We start from the raw sequence: 21,317 nt of genomic DNA on the forward strand, positions 1-21,317 counted from the left end.
AATCTGTGGAATTTGAACTCACTTTCTCTGGATTCTTCGTCCAGACCCACTGGTCTATTCCAGTAACATAACCACTACACTACCGTTAACCACTACACTACTGTTGTAGAGAACTTAACTTTTCAGTTGTCAACCTCTTAGGAAAAGAGATATTTTTGTCATTCGCTTCGGATCAACTTCTTCTTTCAAAATGTTATGGGAGAAACAACATTTTGATTCTGGGAGAATATTTTTTTTGGAGGGGGGGGGGGGGTGTTTTACGACTGTTGAAATCAGCACCGTATCAAAAGCTGAAACTCCACATTGTGACCCTGCCTGTTGCCGTGTGGATGTGCAGATAGCTGAGATGATCTTGTGTTGTTGATGATGGAGGAGGGGGGGCGATGACGCGTTCTGGGCGCTCCCCTCCCCCCACCACCCCAGCTGCGCCTGCGCCGTGCGGTGGTGACATCTGCGTCGCGCCGCCATTTTCTACACGGTGCAAACAGCGGGCTGAGGGGGAGAGAGAGAGAGAGAGAGAGAGGAAAAAGAGGCCCATTAGCCGCCAGCGCAACAACGACAACAAGTCACAATCAGCAAAGTGCCCGTCTATTCCCCGGCCGGCGCCCGATTACCTTGGTTTGAAGCTGCGTCGATTATTTTTTTTAAAAAAACCTCCCGTTTCCACCGAATAAAAAGCCGCGATTTTTATTTTTTCTCTGTTTCCCCTCCCCCTCCCCTTCCACAATCCACCCCCCCCCCCCCCGACCCTTCGGGAGGCGCTGGCTCTCCCCCACCTTTTTCGGTGCAGGTCGAGGCGAGTTCCCCCTTTGCCGTGACAAGCGGGGAGGGGGGGAAGCTTCGAGCGCACAACTCGGCCGAGATTGGGCGAATAGCGAGCAAATACGTCCGGGTTTCCGTTCCTGCCACCCGAGAGCCGTCTCTCGTCTCGCACCCGCCGCCGCCGCCTGCCGACGCGAAGAGGGCCGAGGCGGAGGCTGACTTCGAGACCATGAACCACTGCACCAAGCCCGAGCAGAACGAGCAGCACCTCAGCGAGCCCGAGGAGATGGAGATGGAAGGTAAGAAAGGCCCTCCCCGAGGGTTGGGGTGGGAGGGGGAAGAGAAGGTCTGAGCTAGGCCCTCCATCCCCGGCCTAGGGTAGGTGTTTCTATATATGTGTGTGAGGGGGGTAGGGGTCGCATTCTCCTTACTCAGCACTTTCCCGAGCGGCCTCCCGCCGGTCATTTAATGGCGGAAGGTTTTATTTGGGGGGGGGGGGGTAGAAAGTGACGGTTGGTGGCATGCTGAACGCGGGGTTTCTTGTTCTCCTTCTCCTCCCACCCCCCCCAAAATCTCCTGCTCCTCTAATGGCAACCACGCGTAGGCCACAGGCGCCATGCCGGCCTCTCGCTCTCCAAAACTCAAACCCATCCGACCTTCGCGTCCGTGCGCTGATTTTTTTTTGTTGAAAAAAAATTAACATTTCCGTCGAATTAATTGCGTATGTTTGAAGTAACTGGGCGTTTGTGTGTGTGTGTTTTTAATTGAAATATATCGTGTATGTAAATGTTTTTTTTGAAAGCGCCACAAACACAAACAAGGCCTGTGGTTTGGAGACCCAGGGAGGGGGGAAAAGGGAAGGGAGGAGGGATCGAGAGGTGACGGAGACTGACTGCTCTCAGATCTCTGCAGTATTTGCTATCTCATGCTGGCCTTTCCAAGGTATCTTATTTCATCTGCCGTCGATGTTTTTTTTTCTGAAGTTGAGATTTCACGACGACAGAGTATATAAATAAGCCTTTACTCAAGTGCTTTATGAACGGAGGTCGATATATGCACAAATTAATTTTTTTCTCTTTTTAAATTACATTTTTACTGCCTTATGTTAAATGCTCCTAATAACTTTGTTGTCTTCACAGCGAATAAAGTGTACTTTTATTTCAAGCCTATAATTTAGGCTGCAGTTTAACTTCTGAACACTTTGTCCTGAGCAATTAACACATCCATTTAAATCACCTATGTAAATGAATGTCGATCAGTGTTCTTAAAACTTAATTTGTACATCTTATATTGGCACTCAGTTTGGGAGATGGAATCCTTAATAGTTGTCCAGACGTTTTTTTTTCAAACCTCAAGATTTTTATTTCCCCAAGGTGAGGCTAACCTAATTGGAAATGAGTCGTAAACAATGTAAGTTATAAACTAATGCGTTTTGCCAAGTTCTTCAACAATTTGGTAATTTTTTTGTATCCTAGAAATTACACTGCAGCCCAAAATGCCTGTGTAGCCCTTCAGTTGGAGCTATTGATTCTCATCTTCATGCTTTTTTCTGTATACTTTTTCTCTCTCTCATCCAGTTATATGTTGTAGGTGTCTCTGCAACCACTGTGCTGAAACATTCCATGTTCAAATGACTTGCCCTCTAGAGAAATGTCTTCACACCCCACCCCCCGCAAATCAAACTTGTGATAATCCTCAATTTATGTCATTGGGAATATCTTTCCACTATGTACTCCTAAAGTCATGCTTATTTTAAAAGTATTTTAACCCAAGAATATTGGAGTAAACTATCCATATTTGGCTCTTTCGCCATTGGCACAAGTGTATGTAGCTAACTGGCCATTGGTTCGGGCCTTGCAATTTACTTGGAACGTTTCTGATAGTGTACACATGAGTGAAATGCTATTATAATCCAGAATTTAATTTACAACTGAGAGGGTTTACATTTTCAGTGGCCTGGGTTGTCCATACAAGTCCTGTGATGTCAGTGAAGGAGTAATAAACCTAGTAAAGAATTCGTAGTTACCGAAAATGTTTCAGAGATAAATTGCATTTATATAGCACCTTTCACAACCTCTGGGCGTCCCAAAGCGCTTTACAGCCAATTGATTAGAAGTATTTTTTGAAGTGTAGTCAGTGTTGTAATGGAGGAAACGTGGCAGCCAATTTGCACACAGCAAGGTCCCACAAGCAGCAAAGAGATAATGTTTTTAGTGATGTTGGTTGAGGGGTAACTGTTGCCAGGACACTGCTATACTCTCCTGCTCTTTGAATAATAGCCTGGAATCTTTTGTGCAGTCAAAGTGTCTGTTTAGATTGTGGTCAAGTCTCTGGAGTGGGACTTAAAGTGCTATCACTGAGCCATGGCTGGCACTGTAATATTGGCATCATAATACATGTTTTTATTGGTTTGTATTTGAGTACAGGGGCAGGGAGGTGTTGCTACAGTTGTACAGGGCATTGGTGAGGCCACACCTGGAGTATTGTGTACAGTTTTGGTCTCCTAACCTGAGGAAGGACATTCTTGCTATTGAGGGAGTGCAGCGAAGGTTCACCAGACTGATTCCCGGGATGGCGGGACTGACCTATCAAGAAAGACTGGATCAACTGGGCTTGTATTCACTGGAGTTCAGATGAATGAGAGGGGACCTCATAGAAACGTTTAAAATTCTGATGGGTTTAGACAGGTTAGATGCAGGAAGAATGTTCCCAATGTTGGGGAAGTCCAGAACCAGGGGTCACAGTCTAAGGATAAGGGGTAAGCTATTTAGGACCGAGATGCGGAGGAACTTCTTCACCCAGAGAGTGGTGAACCTGTGGAATTCTCTACCACAGAAAGTAGTTGAGGCCAATTCACTAAATATATTCAAAAAGGAGTTAGATGAGGTCCTTACTACTAGGGGGATCAAGGGGTATGGCGAGAAAGCAGGAATGGGGTACTGAAGTTGAATGTTCAGCCATGAACTCATTGAATGGCGGTGCAGGCTAGAAGGGCCGAATGGCCTACTCCTGCACCTATTTTCTATGTATAATTCAGATTATTTGTAAACAAACTATTCAGTATATATTGTCCTCATAGTTTGAAGTGTAACACAGTGCGCTATTTGGGAGTAAGAAAAGACAAAAATGCCATGTGATTGCTTTTATAAAGGGGCAGCATTGTACATCTGAGCAATCCATGAAATGGGTACAAATGTGCATCTTCAGTATTCTTTCTAAACTCAAATTTATATTTCAGTTTGTTCAAAAATTTAATTATGTATCTGAATAATTCAAAAACTAGTTTCTTAGTGAGCATAGTTTTTTTTTCTAATTGCAAAATGATGGATGTTCCATGTTTAGTACTAAAAGAAAATGCTGACAAAATGGAATTAAACAGGAGCGATTTGTACTATGTGACTAAATGTTAATGTAAGCAAAGGAATGTGAAATTGGGGAGGGATGGTTGGGATAGTCAGTTACTTTGGCTGTTCAGCTTTACCTCCTACCCTTTCTCTTTCTTCCCCATTTGAAATGCAAGAGCTAATTGAGTTCCTAATGAGTGGAGCTGAGATATATCAAGAAAGACTGGATCAACAGGGCTTGTATTCATGAGTTCAGAAGAATGAGGGGATCTCATAGAAACATTTTAAATTCTGACGGGTTTAGACAGGTTAGATGCAGGAAGAATGTTCCCAATGTTGGGGAAGTCCAGAGCCAGGGGTCACAGTCTAAGAATAAGGGGTAAGCCATTTAGGACCGAGATGAGGAGGAACTTCTTCACCCAGAGAGTGGTGAACCTGTTGAATTCTCTACCACAGAAAGTTGTTGAGGCCAATTCACTAAATATATTCAAAAAGGAGTTAGATGTAGTCCTTACTACTAGGGGGATCAAGGGGTATGGCGAGAAAGCAGGAATGGGGTACTGAAGTTGCATGTTCAGCCATGAACTCATTGAATGGCGGTGCAGGCTAGAAGGGCCGAATGGCCTACTCCTGCACCTATTTTCTATGTTTTCTATGTTATTCCTTATGATCTTGGGACTTGTGAAGAAAGATTTGTTTTGATGGTTCAAAACAACAGGTTTTCTGGATAGATTAAATTACTTGCCTTCTCAACCAAAACAAAAGGACATATTTTTAATTAGGACTCTGGTGAGGAGGCTGACTAAGATAGAAAATGATTGTGATGGGTCATCCCCTCGTCACTAGAGCGCTTGCACGCAATTGTATTCCCTCAACTGATTAAATGTTTTCTTGTCTTTGGGCAGATATTCCATGAAATTATAAAATCACACCATCAGAATTTACTTTGTAGTATCCCTAAAGTTATGGGATAGTAAAGCGTTAAAACAATAAGTGTGAAAGTTAAATTATAGTTCTGTCAAGCGCTAGGGCAAATTGACTAGCAAATATTTAAATTGTACAATTCGCTAAATATTTATAGAGTTAACACAGTTCAATCATTTTGTACGCATAATTTTGCAGAAACCTATCCTCTGTTCTTGTGATCTTGTCCATCTTTTTTGGTGTCTGCTGTGGCTCAATGATAGAACACTCTTGCCTGAGTCATGTGTTCAAGCCCCACTCCAGAGATTTGAGCACACAATGCAGGCTGGCATTTCAGTGCAGTACGGAGGGAGTGTTGCACTGTCGGAGGTGCTGTCTTTTGGATGAGATGTTCAACAGGAATCCCCTTGGGTGGATGTAACAGATCCCATGGTACTACTTATCCCTCAATCAGCACCACTAAAATAGATTATCTGGTCATTATCAAATTGTTGTTTTGGGGACCTTGTTGCGTGCAAATTGCCTGCCACTTTTCTGTCTCTTCAAAAATACTACTTTGGCTGTAAAGCACATGAGGCCATTCTGAGGTCGTGAAAGGTACTATAAATGCAGGTCTTTTTTAAAAAAAAATAATAATTTTAACAGCTTTCCACTATTGGTGCTAATTTTACTGGAATGGAAATATTTTAGCAGATTCTCATACTGTTCTACCTTTTAACCCTTTTCATTGTGTGCATGCATACTCTACTTGTTTAGAATATAACATTTCTACAAAGGTACTATGATTTGTAGCTTGACACTTTTTTTAGTATGGCATTTAAGTTAAAATGCAATTTGAAATTAACATTAAACCTGTGTCTAATATCACGTTATATCTCAGCAATGCAGCCTAGAACAACTGAGATGAAACATACTTTTTTTTTAATGACGTGAGTGGCTGGAATATTATTAGTATTGTTCGCAAACAAATAAAAATGGTGCCTCTTCCTGTAACTGTCTTGTGTCTCATTCTAATTATTTTTTTTCCTTTCGTTCTTTACGCCTCTTGTCGCTATTTCTGGCTCTCTACTTTGCTTTGCTCAACTATGTGATTCTCGTGTCTACGCTCTTTTCTGTATGTTTCCCACTTTGCATTTCTCAAAGTTCCTTTACTGATTCACAAAAGAGAGGGGTGATGCAGACATTGCAATTGGAGGGCTAACAAGGCAGGGTACACACTAAATGGTCGGACACTGATAAGTGTAAAGGAACAAAGGGACCTTGGAGTTTATGTCCACAGATCCCTGAAGGTAGCTGGCCAGGTAAATAAGGTGGTTAAGAAGGCATACGGAATACTTGCCTTTATTAGCTGAGGGATAGAATACAAGAACAGGGAGGTTATGCTTGAACTGTCTCAAACACGAGTTAGGCCACAGCTAGAGTACTGCATACAGTTATGGTCACATGACAGGAAAGATGTGATTGCACGAGAGAGGGTACAGAGGAGATTTATGAGGATGTTGCCTGGGCTGGAGAATTTTGGCTAGGCTGTTTTTGTTTTCTTTGGATCAGAGGAGGCTAAGGGGAGACCATGTTGAGGTACATTAAATTATGAGGGACCTGGATAGGACGGACCTATTTCCCTTTAGCAGAGGGCTCAACAACCAGAGGGCATTGACTTAAAGTAATTGGTAGAAGCTTTAGCGAGGATTTGAGGGAAATTTCTGGGGGTCTGAAACTCACTGCCTGAAAGGGTGGTAGAGGCAGAAACCCTCACCACATTTTAAAAAGTACTTGGATGTACACATACAGGGCTACGGACAAAGCTGGAAAGTGGGATTTGGCTGGATAGCTCTTTGATGGCTGGCGTGGACACGATGGGATAAAATGGCTTCCTTTTGTGCTGTAAATTTTTGATTTATTGAATTTGTTGTTTACAATTTTATTTTGAAGCATGCAGCAAGTTGAGGGATAAATGTATCTAGTCAGATGGGTGAGAGACCAGGGCTAAGGTAGAGAGGGTGTATTAGGAGGGACTGAAATGTAATCCTCCGATGTAAGGAAAACGGGTGGGGGGATGGTTAGCAGCTGGGCTAGCAGGGAATTTGGAGCTGCATGTCAGTGTTGCAACTTACCTGCAGTTGTGACATTGGCACTGGTGCAGGAGGAGTGCAGCGGGACCTGAAATTGCCACAGTCCTGAGCAGTCCGGGTGTGGGCCTGGGAGGGAAGGACTGCAGCAGAAGTATTCTGAGTGAGTGAGCCACAGCAAAAGCTGAGTGAATGAAATGGCAGTTGAAAATAGCTTGTTTTTTTCCCCACGATGTAATGTGTGGCTAGCATGAACTAATGTTGGGATGTAATTGGTCCGTGCTAACTACAAGGAACCATGCACTAAATAGTAATGTTGCAGGTTTATTACAATATTATAATCTATAAATATAAAACTTTTATTTGTGTAGATATGCAATGAAGTTGCCATGATGAACCAGAAATTCGGTGGTTTTCACCATTTTACTCAAAAAAAAAATGAAGTTAAATTAACATTCATCGAATCATGGAATGGTTAAAGCATGGAAGGTGGCTATTTGGGCCATTGAGCCCATGCCAGCTCTCTGCAAGAGCACCTCAGCTAATCCCTTTACCCGTAGCCCTGCAAAATTTTTTCTTTCAGATACATATCCAATTCCCTTTTGAAAACTGATTTGAGTCTACCTCTGCCACCCTCTCAGGCAGTGCATTCCAGATGTTAGCCACTCGCTGTGTTTTATTTAAAAAAAACAATTTTTTAAACTTTTTTTCTTGTGTCGCCTTTGGTTCTTTTGCCAATCATAAATCTGTGTCCTCTGGTTCTCGACCTTTCAGCCACTGGGAACCGTCTCTATCTACTCTGTCCAGACCCCTCATGATTTTGAGCACCTCTATTAAAAACTCCTCAATCTTCTCTGCTCTAAGGAGAACAACCCAACTTCTCCAGTCTATCCAGATAACTGAAGTCCTTCATCCCTGGAATAATTCTCGTAGATCTTTTCTGCACCCCCTCTCTAAGGCCTTCACATCCTTCCTAAAGTGCAGTGCCCAGATTTGGACACACTGCTCCAGTTGAGGCCGAAACAGTGTTTTATACAGATTCATCACAATTTCCATGAGTTTGTACTCTATGGGCTAGACGTTCCTCTTCATTTTCGGCGGTGCTGCTCTTTTTTGGCGGAAAACCACCTGTCGAAAATTTCCACTTCACTTTTTTTTGCGTTCCGCTGACATTTTCAAAATACCGCTGGGGAAAACCGCCACTGTCCAAGTTTTGCCTCAGCGGTGACCCATAGATAAGATCGAAAAGCTGCCAGAACAGGGTGGTAGGTAAGTACCCTACAAAGAAAGGTAAGTTAAAGGTTTTTTAAATAATAATTTTAAAGTTCTTTCACGACGATTTAAGTTAAAAAAGGGTCTTGAGAATGTTTTCTAAATGTTTATTTTTTGTTACATTGAAAAAATATTTTGAGTTTTCCCCCTTCCCTGGGCCCAACTGCAGTCTCGGTCTAAATTTGAGTACTGACCACCCATTCTGGTTAAGAACCAAGGATCGCGTTTAACAGTCAAGAATCTACGTATAAGATCCATTTTTTTGCTGGATGGTATTTTTTCCCTTATGGAATTTTTCACCAGCATTATTTGAAGAATCTTGGCAGTCTTTTTGGGCGGCAATCCAGCGGTGGGCGGCTTTAGGGAAAGTCTAGCCCTATACCTCTATTCATGAAGCCCAGGATCCCATAAGTTTCTTTTAACTGCTTTCTCACCCTGCCCTGTCACCTTCAACGATTTTTGCATGTATACTCCTAAGGCTCTCTGTTCATGCACCCCCTTTAGGATTATACCCTTTAGTTTATATTTTTTCTCCTCATTCTTTCTACCAAAATGTATCACTTCACACTTTTCTGTGTTAAATTTCATCTGCCATGTGTCTGCCCATTCCACCAGCCTGTTTGTCCTCTTGAAGTCTATCACTATCCTCCTCACTGGTCACTATGGGGTCAAGTTTCGGCCTGAGTTGCTCCTATTTTTTTGGAGCAACTGGTTTAGAATGGAGTATCTTAGAAATTGCAATTGTTGGCATTTAGTTTGCTCCAGTTCTAGTCAGTTAGAACAGTTCCATTTTGGAACAGATTTTTTTTTCAAAAGGGGGCATGTCCGGCCACTTATGCCTGTTTTGTAAGTTTAGGCAGTGAAAACTTACTCCAAACGAACTTAGAATGGAGTAAGTAGATTTTTGTACGCTCAGAAAAACCGTGCTTACACTTTAGAAATCAGGCGTATTGGGGGGAAGGGAAGTAATTAAATCCTACAAGCATTCAACAGTCTTTCTTATACAAATAAAGAGCCATCCTGAATAAAAAATTATAAACAAAGCAAAGACAAAATATTGAATATTCCTACCTGTGTGAAGCAGCAGCAGCCTTCGAGCTGCGGTGCTTCAGGCAGACCTTCCATGTTGGAGACGGGCGACGTCAGTGACTTGACGGCAGCTCAACAACAACGGCAGCAAGCAGTCTTCAAGCTGCGGTGCTTCAGGCAGGCCGCCTTTCCATGTAGGAGACAGGGGCGGCGTCAGTGGCTCGGTAGCAGCCGAAGACACAGCAAGCAAGCAGCCTTCGAGCTGCGAGGGAAGCTGAGGCCATTTGGTCACGGGATAGGGGCAGTGGCTGACGGTAGCCGAAGACACAGCAAGCAGCCTTCGAGCTGCGAGGGAAGCTGAGGCCATTCGGCCACGGGATAGGGGCGGCGGCAGTGGCTGGCGGCGGCTGAAGACACAGCAAGCAGCCTTCGAGCTGCGAGGGAGACTGAGACCATTCGGCCACGGGACAGGGAAAGGCAGCCAGATAGCCAGTTTGAAACATAAATTTGCAGAATGGGTGCTGCATTGTCAACGCCATGGATTATGCAATGGTTCGCTAGCAATTCACTGCATAGGAGAGAATTGATTAGAGCTCACCGCGCCAGGAGCGTCATAGCCCGTAGGCTGATGGGCACATCGGCAATATCGAGCCAGGCACTCATACCTGGACATGAGCAAGGTTGATTGTGTCAAAAGGCTGCGTTTCCACAGAGAAGTTGTCGCTGAGATCTGAGATATGCTGACAGCAGATTTGCAGCCCAGAAGCAGAACACCAACCGCTTTGTCTGTTGAAGTGAAGGTAACAGCTGCACTTGCCTTCTATGCCTCGGGATCGTTTTAGGCTAAACTGGAGATGTGTGCGCCATATCTCAACGTGCAATACATGCCTGGGTTTACCAGGTCACGGCTGCACTGTATACGCGGAGGAATGACTTAATCAATTTCCCAATGACCGCACAAGCGATCCATGAGAGGGCTGTGGGCTTCTTCAGGATTGTCGGCTTCCCAAAGGTACAGGGCTGCATTGATTGTACCTACATAGCCTTGCGAGCACTTGTGGAGGATTCCGAGCAGTACAGGAATAGAAAAGGTTTCCAGTCCAACAATGTGCAGTTCATGTGTGACGACAAGCAGCGCATCATGTCAGTCGATGCGAGATACCCTGGCAGCACCCACGATGCGTTCATCCTACGCGACAGCATTATATCTGACCTGTTTAGCCAGCTCTGTCCTTCTGGCTGCTGCTCACTGGGAGACAAAGGGTACGGCCTGACCACCTGGCTCATGACGCCCCAACGCGTGACACGGACGGAAGCTGACTGTCAATACAACATGGCGCACATTACGACGCGCAGCATCATTGAGAGGACCATTGGCATATTGATACAGCATTTCCAATGCCTGGACCATTCCGGAGGCCACTTGCAATACTCTCCTCAGATTGTCGGTCACCTCACTGTTGTGTGCTGCATGCTCCATAACTTAGCCATCATGAGGTAGCAGGAGCTGGTAGTGGAACCAGAAGACCCACGTAAGGGTGCAGTGCATGATAGTATTACTGAAGAGCAGGATGTGGATGATGACGACGATCAGGAAAGCATGCAAGTGACTGATGCCGGAGCACGGGGTCGGAGGAGGGCCGTCCATCGTGCTCCTTTAACGATTGCTCGAGCCCTGCGCTAGCAGCTCATCCGTGAACGCTTCAATTACTGATGCCTGAGGGCTCTGCGACCACTGTTGCGCATGGACATGTTTATTCTTTGCAGTTGTTCCCACGTTGTGTTGTGTTAATGGAAGATGAATCAGTTTTAATTAAAATATTTTATTGAAAAGTTAGTCACTAAAAATATTTGTATCAAACTTTACTTTTTAATATGACTTGAAGATCACTTATAAACTTGTAAAGTTACAAAACAATTTCAACGTGAAAAATCTTACACTCTTAAGATCACTTGAACTTCAAGATCACTTTTTAGATGCAAAGTTAAATAAGTTACAAAATGTGAGACCATGTACACTATCAGATCACTTAAACCGTAAGATCACAAGTTGTAAAGTTACAAAACTTATAAAACAATTTCAATTTGAAAAACGCTACTACAGCTACATCAAGAACAAAAGCAGCAAAGAAAGGCTGCAACCATCTCTCATCCACAACTCGGTGAATGTTCACTTCTTCATGGAGGTGTCATTTGATTTGCCGGGCTGTGTGCCCTTGTTGCAGCAGCTACCTCCCTGACGGCCTGTGCCGTCTACTGCATGCACTCCCTGATGGCCTGTGCTGTCGATTGCATGCCCTCGGACATTCCCTCCCTAAGTTCCCGTGTCATTACTGCTATTTCTCCCGTCACCTCTCCACTCAATGCACTGACACTACTGATGAGTGATTGGGTAAGCTCATTGGTCTCCATACCCAATGCCACAACCTGAGCTGCATCTCAGGAGAGTGTGTCTCCAATCTCCTTCTCTGCCTGGGTCTGCTTTGTGGCACCACTACACTGGGATGCGCAGGCTCGGACGGTAGTGCACTGGCTGTAAACTGCTGCATTACACCAGCAGCACCACTGGGACCCGCAGCATCGGAATCAAAACCTGGAAGGTGGAACCAGAACCTATGCAAGGGGTTGAAACTCTGATGCCCCATAATGGGGGCTCATAAACATTAATTTGGAAGCTCTCCCCTGTAGACATTTCAGTCATCGCCGTCTGCATCTGGTTGTACTGGTTCTTGTTCTGTATCTTCAGGATCCTCCGGGTTAGCAGCAGCAGGGGCATCATGTTCAGCAAAATACATCACAACAGTCAAATGTTTAACAACAAAGGAGGGGGCAGGATGGGTGACATGAGTACTCTCTCACATAGCAGGCCAGGCAGCAGGTTGATTTGAAGGGCCACGATGCATTTTCAGGATTTGCCCTCTTCCTCGCGTGCGGGCCCAGCTTGTGCTGTACTGATTGCTTTTCTCCATGTACGACTCATCATGGCAGCTACCCTCTGTTCCAAGGGTGTCAGTGGATGTAGATTGGGCGTGCCTCCTCCTGTTCGAGTTGCTTCCCTTTTGTTGTGGGCCAATTTCTTCAAAGAGTAAAATATTACTTTTTACAGTGTGTCTTTCTGCAGGGTGGGACGTACAGATAGTCACATTACAATTACGATTAGATTAAAAATTGAAAATATTACTTAGACTAACTACTTGACCAAGGTCGTGCCATTTCTTTTTACACTGGCTTTCAGATCTCATGGTATGCACCACTGCGCAGTAATCTTCTGCAACTTGGTTCCAGTGTTTTTTTTCTTTAGGTGGCACTTTTATGCGAACTCTGTTGCTGGTATCTAGCTCCTGCCATCTCTGCTCCATGACGTTGACTAATATCTCCCCTTCCTTATGCAAGAAATTCTTTGTTCTTGGTGGATGTTGTTCCATTGCTGTATTGAATTGACACTTATTTTTCAAAACACTGCTTAATTTGCATGCACCTATGCAGCACCTGTTCTGAAAGTTTAGCAGTGAAAAGCAGCACTCACTGATTTTAGCAGGTGATTTATTCAACAGTGCTGCTAAAAGCACTCCTTCAGACACTTAAAAAAAAAAAAATCACCCAATTCAATCCCAAGCCTTTACAGAGGTCCACGAGACAAATCAGCACTTTTCTTTAATTTCCTTTAAAAATGGCCGAGTGCCAATGTTTCTGGGCTACTGCGCACGCACTCCAATGCGCACGCACAGGGATGCTGGCACGACGTTGCCTCGTTTAGCTTAGCCCCGCCCCCTCCACTTGCAGAATCGGCGCGACTCTGTGGCTTCACCCCCCCCGTGCCGTGCTGTGCTGTGCGCGCTGTGTCAAGTTCCCAGGGACCAGCAAGGAGCACCTCCAAGCTCCCCGCCAACTTTTTACCTCAAGACCGCCGACTTAAAAACTTCCTGCAATCATGGCCGATTCTTGGGCCATCTGTGTACGCCATGCTAGCTCCAATGAAGAGGGGGGGGGCGGAACTAGGTCATGGTGCTGAAAACAGTGCCGGGACATCTGCACATGCGTGCTAGATTCTGCGTGCATGTGCAGTAGCTCCTGGCAGGCCGTTTGGGCAAACACGCGCTGCAGCCTGTATGAGAGGGGCCGAAGCACTCCATCCCTAGCCCTGGCCGAATGGGCTCCCTCATCAGTGGCCCGCTGCATTCCCTAAGGTAGGAGTTCTGTTTTTTTTCTTTGTTTACTGATTGATTTTGGTGCTTTAGGTGCAGGGTTCCTTCTATTTTATTAGTTACTTATTACTTTTTGTGCTTTGTTTGGTGCTTGGTGGTTTAGGGAGTTAGGAGTTAAATTAAAAAGTAGGACCTCAAAGGTAGTAATCTCAGGATTGCTACCAGTGCCACGTGCTAGTCAGAGTAGGAATCGCAGGATAGCTCAGATGAATACGTGGCTTGAGGAATGGTGCAGAAGGGAGGGATTCAAATTCCTGGGACATTGAAACTGGTTCTGGGAGAGGTGGGACCAGTACAAACCAGATGGTCTGCACCTGGACAGGACCGGAACCAATGTCCCAGGGAGAGTGTTTGCTAGTGCTGTTGGGGAGGAGTTAAACTAACATGGCAAGGGGATGGGAACCTATGCAGGGAGACGGAAATAAAATAGGGGCAGAAGCGAAAGATAGAAAGAAGAAAAGTAAAAGTGGAGGGCAGAGAAACCCAAGGCACCATTGGAGCAAAATTCTAAAAGGGCAAAGTATGTTAAAATGACAAGCCTGAAGGCTCTGTGCCTCAATGCGAGGAGTATTCATAATGAGGTGGACGAATTAACTGCACGGGCAGCAATTAATGAATGATATCATTGGCATCACGGGGCATGGCTCCAGAGTCACCAAGGCTGGGAACTCAACATCCAGGGGTATTCAACATTCAGGAAGGATAGACAGAAAGGTAAAGGAGGTGGGGGAGCGTTGCTGGTTAAAGTGGAAATTAACACAATAGTAAGGAAGGACATTAGCTTGGATTATGTGGAATCTGTATGGGTGGAGTTGCGGAATACCAAAGGGCAGAAAACGCTAGTGGGAGTTGTGTACAGACCACCAAACAGTTGTAGTGAGGTTGGGGACAGCATCAAAAAAGAAATTAGGGATGCGTGCAATAAAGGTACGGCAGTTATCATGGGCGACTTTAATCTACATATAGATTGGGCTAACCAAACTGGTAGCAATACGATGGAGGAGGATTTCCTTGAGTGTATTCGAGATGGTTTTCTGGACCAATATGTTGAGGAACCAACTAGAGAGCTGGCCATCCTCGACTGGATGATGTGTAATGAGAAAGGACTAATTAGCAATCTTGTGCGAGGCCCTTTGGGGAAGAGTGACCATAACGTGGTAGAATTCCTTAAGATGTAGAGTGATAGTTAATTCAGAGACTAGGGTCCTGAACTTAAGGAAAGGTAACTGCGATGGTATGAGATGTGAATTGGCTAGAATAGACTCGCAAATGATACTTAGAGGGTTGATGGTAGATAGGCAATGGCAAACATTTAAAGATCACATGGACGAACTTCAACAATTGTACATCCCTGTCTGGAGTAAAAATAAAATGGGGAAGGTGGCTCAACTGTGACTAACGAGGGAAATTAAGGATAGTGTTAAATCCAAGGAAGAGGCATATAAGTTGGCCAGAAAAAGCAGCAAAAAAAACTGAGGTCTGGGAGAAATTTAGAATTCAGCAGAAGAGGACAAAGGGTTTAATTAGGAGGGGGATAATAGAGGACGAGAGGAAACTTGCCGGGAACATAAAAACTGACTGCAAAAGCTTCTATAGATTAGTGAAGAGAAAAAGATTAGTGAAGACAAACGTAGGTCCCTTGCAGTCAGATTCAGGTGAACTTATAATGGGGAACAAAGAAATAGCAAACCAGTTGAACAAATACTTTGGTTCTGTCTTCACGAAGGAAGACACAAATAACCTTCTGGAAGTACTAGGGGACTGAGGGTCGAGTGAGAAGGGGAACTGAAGGATATCCTTATTAGGCGTGAAATTGGGTTAAGGAAATTGATGGGATTGAAGGCCGATAAATCCCCGGGGCCTGATAGTCTGCATCCCAGAGTACTTCAGGAAATGGTCCTAGAAATAGTGGATGCATTGGTGATCATTTTCCAACTGCCTATCAACTCTGGATCAGTTCCTATGGACTGGAGGGTAGCTAATGTAACACCACTTTTTAAAAAAGCAGGGAAGAGAGAAAACGGGTAATTATAGCCTGACATCAGTAGTGGGGAAAATGTTGGAATCAATTATTAAAGCTGAAATAATAGCGCATTTGGAAAGCATTGACAGGATCGGTCCAAGTCAACATGGATTTATGAAAGGGAAATCATGCTTGACAAATCTTCTGGAATTTTTTGAGGATGTAACTTGTAGAGTGTACAAGGGAGAACCAGTGGGTGTGGTGTATTTGGACTTTCGAAAGGCTTTTGACAAGGTGTCTCAAGAGATTGGTGTGCAAAATTAAAGCACATGGTATTGGGGGTAATGTACTGATGTGGATATGAGAACTGGTTGACAAACAGTAAGCAGAAAGTCGGGATAAATGAGTGCAGTGACTAGTGGGGTGCCGCAGGGCTCCGTGCTGGGCCCCCAGCTATTTACAATATACATTAATGATTTAGATGAAGGAATTGAGTGTGATATCTCCAAGTTTGCAGATGACACTAAACTGGGTGGCAGTGGGAGCTGTGAGGAGGACGCTAAGAGGCTGCAGGGTGAATTGGACAGGTTAGGTGAGGGGGCAAATGCATGGCAGGTGCAGTATAATGTGGATGAATGTGAGGTTATCCACTTTGGTGGCAAAAACAGGGAGGCAGGATATCATCTGAATGGCGGCAGATGAGACAAAGGGGAGGTGCAACGAGACCTGGGTGTCATGGTACATCAGTCATTGAAAATTGGCATGCAGGTACATCAGGTGGTGAAGAAGGCAAATGGTATGTTGGCCTTCATAGCCAGGGGATTTGAGTATAGGAGCAGGGACGTCTTACTGCAGTTGTACAGGGCCTTGGTGAGGCCTCACCTGGAAGATTGTGTTCAGTTTTGGTCTCCTAATCTGAGGAAGGACGTTCCTGCTCTTGAAGGAGTGCAGCGAAGGTTCACCAGGCTGATTCCTGGGATGGCTGGTCTGACATGGGGAGAGACTGGAGTTTAGAAGGATGAGAGGAGATCTCCTCGAAACATCTAAAATTCTGACTGGACTGGAGAGGTTCGATGCAGGAAGAATGTTCCCGATGTTGGGGAAGTCCAGAACCAGGAGACACAGCCTAAGGATAAGGGTTAGGCCATTTAGGACTGAGATGAGGAGAAACGTCTTCACTCAGAGTTTTTAACCTGTGGAATTCCCTATTGCAGAGAGTTGTTGATGCCAGTTCGTTGGATATATTCAAGAGGGAGTTAGATGTGGCCCTTATGGCTAAAGGGATCAAGGGGTATGGAGAGAAAGCAGGTAAAGGGGTACTGAGGGAATGATCAGCCATGATCTTATTGAATGGTGGTGCAGGCTCGAAGGGCCGAATGGCCTACTTCTGCACTGATTTTCTATGTTTCTATGTTTACATATAGTTACTTGCACCGATTCCTGAACTAAGTAAGGTCTTTCTGTGCGGACAAAAGTGGACACATACGCTGCCCTAAGTTAGTTTAGTACAACTTTTTTCTGGCCAAATTGGCATGAATGATGTAAGTGGCTCGGAACTCCCCCTTTTGGGAAAAAAAAATCTGACCTAACTAACTCACTCACACTGGTGCAAATTAAATGGCCATATTTTCAACTAAAAAGATATACACGAAAAATTAAGTTAAACAAAAAAAACGGTGCAACTCATGGGGAAATCCTATAGGGCCCATAAGTCCCCTAGTTTTAGTTTCCCGAGTGGAAATAATTCCTCTCCATCCACCTTGTCAAGCCCCCCCCCCTCATTATCTTATGGTTTGATAAGATCATTTCTCATTCTTCTGAACTGCAATGAGAGGCTCAACCTCTTCATAAGTCAAACCCACCTCATCTCCGGTATCAACCTAGTGATCCTTCTTTGAACCTATATTACTGTACCCCAGAATGTAATGGAAGCCAAATGTAGGTTTAAAAATAGTTGAATCTTTGTCTTCAAAATTTTCCCTTTGGGGGAAATTTTGGCTCTGAAATTGTGCTGTTTATGTCGTATTCTCTTTGAAATGCACAGTAAGTTTGAGATTTGCATGTGGGCGAAAGCCTGAACTTGCAGCCTGTCAACGTAAGCGGTGACAGGCCATCCGCAGGGGGCAGGAAAAAGCTGGCACAGTATTGGGTGATTTGCCCACCAACTAGCCAGCAATTGTGCACTGAAGTCTTGATTGATTCAAGCAGGTGCAGGGCAGGGCCTGTTTGCATCAGCGTATGGGGCTACCTAGCCCATTAATTAATTAAACAATTTCATATCCTAAATTATGCACATACACTGAAATGAATTTATGCAAATATTGGCCAGGATTACAGTTTTAATAAAGTTATCAAAAAATAATTTTTTTACTGAGGTTGGTGAAATGAAGATAATGAATAAATTTCCAATTCTGTACATTATTAAATTTGGGGATTCCATTGCAGCCCATTATGGGATTCCCTTTGTAAATGATTGAAATAGAATTCTGCTTATGATTGGAGGACCAGGCCCATGTGATCCCAGGTATGCTTCCGCACCATCTGAATCCCTGGGATCTGTGGGCCATTACCCGGCTCTCTGCCTCGAGGCCTGAGACGCAAGATTTTGCAGCCTGGCCGCCAACAGGTATTTTGGTAATTCTTTCGCGGTTTGGAGGCGTACCTCGGAGATACATCTCTGACCACAATTTCTAGCCTTTGAAGTTTTTAAGTATCAGAGAATCTGGTTCAAATTCCTGCTCCCATTCACTGAGGGAACACAATTTTCACATTGCAAGTTTTTCAAGTGATCTTCAACCTTTGCCCTCTCTGATAATGCTCTATCCTACAATGAAGAGTTGCGTAGAGTCCAAATTGTGGGAAATTCTGACGTTATAAACTGCTTTAGTGTTATGCTGGATACTCTAGACATTTTACATGAACTAAATGTGAAACTTCATATTCAGAGTTCTGTAAGTAGGTCAGTACTATACAGTGCATACAAATTGTAACAAATTACTGCTGCAGAGACCATCTTGTGACAAAGCAATCAAATTTACTCTTCAATGCAAATTCCAGAAGACGGCCATATTCCATTATTGAGTTTCGAATTTAGGCAGTATTTTAAATTAAGTTTTATTATGCATGAAATACTAATGAGATTGCATTGCAGAGCTGGTTCTGTACTTTGCATTATCCGTATGATGTATGTGAGTTACTATCCTATGCTCACAAATCCGTGCATAAACTCCCTGTTCATACATCAGCAAACTTTATAATTTTGCACTTGGTGTCAAGACTCAACTCTACATCTGTGATGTGCAGTCTCTTATACAGCACAGGCTATTTTCCACCTTTTCGAAGAAATCTGTTGATAAGGGAAGAGGCTAGGAAACATACTGGTGTATATGGTCTTGAGTTTCTTTCGATCTACTATGTACCCCTATCACTACATATACTTAGTCTAGATAGTTTGGTTGGCATTTGTGCAGTTATTGGCCTAGAACCAAATACAACTGCGTACACTTGTAGCCATTTGTGTTGGTGTGAGTATATCTTCACCAGTGGGAGTATATCAATGTTATAACTGAATATAATGTGCTGTAGAAACAGTCTTATTTTGTTTGTGAATTTCTTAGTTACGCCATCAGTGCTTATAATGAGACCAGTGAAATCTCAAGTTTATTTTACTGAGGAGAGCTTTGATGTCAGTGGTATTTGGAGAAATAGATACCTAATATGGAATTCAAGATTGTAATTTAGTGTTCAGATGTTAAACTTAATGTACTTAGATGTCTTTTAAACCTAGAACTCTGTCGGCAAGATTGCAGCCACCCTGTTAGGCTCTTGCCATCTTCTATCTTGCACTGGCTTCTTCAGCTTCCTTGGATGTTTGCTCAGTGTGAACCAGGTGCAACCTTGGTTGTCTGTTCAGGTATTTTTAGATTAAGTGCTTTTGTTCTGGTTGGGATCAGGGCGGGGTGGGGTCCATGGGCCTGAAAGGGAGTGCTGAGTGCTTTGAAGTGTTGCTGTTCAATGGCACTCTCTGCGAATTGACTGCTTGCAGAAACTCGTCTCTCCAGTTTGGCTGCATCTGGCCTTTTGGCTCAGGACAAGCACCAATTGGAGAAAAGAAGAAATCTGCATGTTTACCGACCAATGGGCGGACCAGGACGTCAGCCAAGGTGCCGGACTGGCACCATAAAAGATTGATGACGCCGGCCAAAACACAAGCCGAAAGGAGGAATCTGCAACCTGGATGGCGGCCAACTGAGCGGCGAACCAGGGCGCCTGAAACACCATCCGAGTGATGAAGAAAGTGGAAGGACAGACGACGATCAACCGGGACCTCTTCGTGAAGAAAATCTTGCTCGAAACCTGTGGCATGAAAATCGCCGATGTCTTCGCCTTGCAGGACATCCCGAAGAGAGGTTACTTTGATGTAACCTTGAGAAATGTCACCCAATGCCTGAAATTCTGAAGGGATTGAAAGAAGTGAGTGAACCACTGCGATTAATGTTGACTTGGGAACCACTGTTCACCCTCCCATCGCAGAGGAAGCGCACTATCTCAGTGCACATGTACAACCCCCACATCCCGGTCATTGATGTGCTGACATTCCTCGCCAGGTATGTCGATGGGGCAGGAAACAGCATAGACCTGAGACTTCCACAGGATTTGGACTAGCAAGCGCCAGACCCAGGTCACCATGAAAGTGGACGCCAGCGGAACTATCCTGCACCCCCCCCCCCCCCCTTCCAGCTTCGCCATCGGAGGAAGTCGGGGCTACATGGTGAATGCCGGACAACCCAATGTGTGCCCAACCTGCGGGAAAACAGGCCACGTGGCGGCAAGCTGCAAAGCAATCATTTGCCACAACTGCAAGAAGGAAGGACACCAGACAAAGGATTGTAAAGAGACCAAGTACTGCAACCTTTGTGGTCAGGCTGGACATCTGTACAAGGCCTGCCCCAAGCGGAATTTCAGCTATGCGCAGGCAGCAAAGAACATGGTGACACGTGAGGAGAAAGCTGACGATTGCAACACCCAAGAGGAGACCGACACCGCCCTCCTCTCCAAGACACCGTGCGAACAAACCACTGCCCTAGTCGACACTGACCGAGAGAAAGAAGAAAAGTCTGCCACGGCAAGCCCCCAGACACGAGCACCCAGCAGTGAAACCCCCCCCGAGACACCGAGTCCATGGAAGAGGAGGGAGCAGAAGCAGAAGGAAAACAGGAATGGCAGCTCGTCAAGAAGGCGGCCACTAAGTCAAAGGAAAAGGGGCCTCCTGCAGAAACGAGAGGCAAAAGACAGCTAGAGTCCACGACAGACAGCAGTGGCTGCAGCTCATCCGATGAAGGGCGAGGCAAAAGCCCTCACTACCACCAACAGAAGAGGCAACATGCCAGTGCGACCAGCGCAGTCCAGCTCCGGATTTCCGGGAGCGAAGAAGCAACCGATGCACCCCCGCTCCGGATGTCCGGGAGCAACGAAGTAACATACACCCCAGCTCCAGAACGCTGTGAGCGACGACACCACAGGGGATGCACACAAGGAACAACCAACACCAGGCGAGGGCAGCCCAGTTGACATGGAGGATCCCCCGTCCACACTGCTGGCATCACCTGGTCGAACCATCCCCAAGACAGAGGACAACCCATATCTCAGCCAAAGTGCAGTAGAAAAGTTTAAAGTTAACCTATGTATATGGGAACAGGCCACAGGGCCAAAGGACTGTGATCTAAATGTAATTTTTGGACGGTAACCA

At 44.9% G+C, this 21,317-nt stretch overlaps 1 protein-coding gene across 4 annotated transcripts in view; it reads left to right on the forward strand.

The window, feature by feature from the left end:
• The first annotated feature begins 454 nt into the window (after positions 1-454).
• usp7 (ubiquitin specific peptidase 7 (herpes virus-associated)) overlaps positions 455-21,317 on the forward strand; it is a 105,194-nt gene continuing 84,331 nt past the window's right edge. For all 4 annotated transcript variants that reach the window (XM_070901045.1, XM_070901047.1, XM_070901046.1 and 1 more), the window contains exon 1: positions 455-1,061. In XM_070901045.1, the coding sequence (XP_070757146.1) occupies positions 992-1,061 (70 nt within the window). In that variant the 5' untranslated portion in view covers positions 455-991. The remainder of the gene's footprint in view (positions 1,062-21,317) is intronic.

The sequence above is a fragment of the Pristiophorus japonicus genome, chromosome 15 (genome assembly GCF_044704955.1).
Source record: "Pristiophorus japonicus isolate sPriJap1 chromosome 15, sPriJap1.hap1, whole genome shotgun sequence".
Classification (NCBI taxonomy): Eukaryota; Metazoa; Chordata; class Chondrichthyes; family Pristiophoridae; genus Pristiophorus; species Pristiophorus japonicus.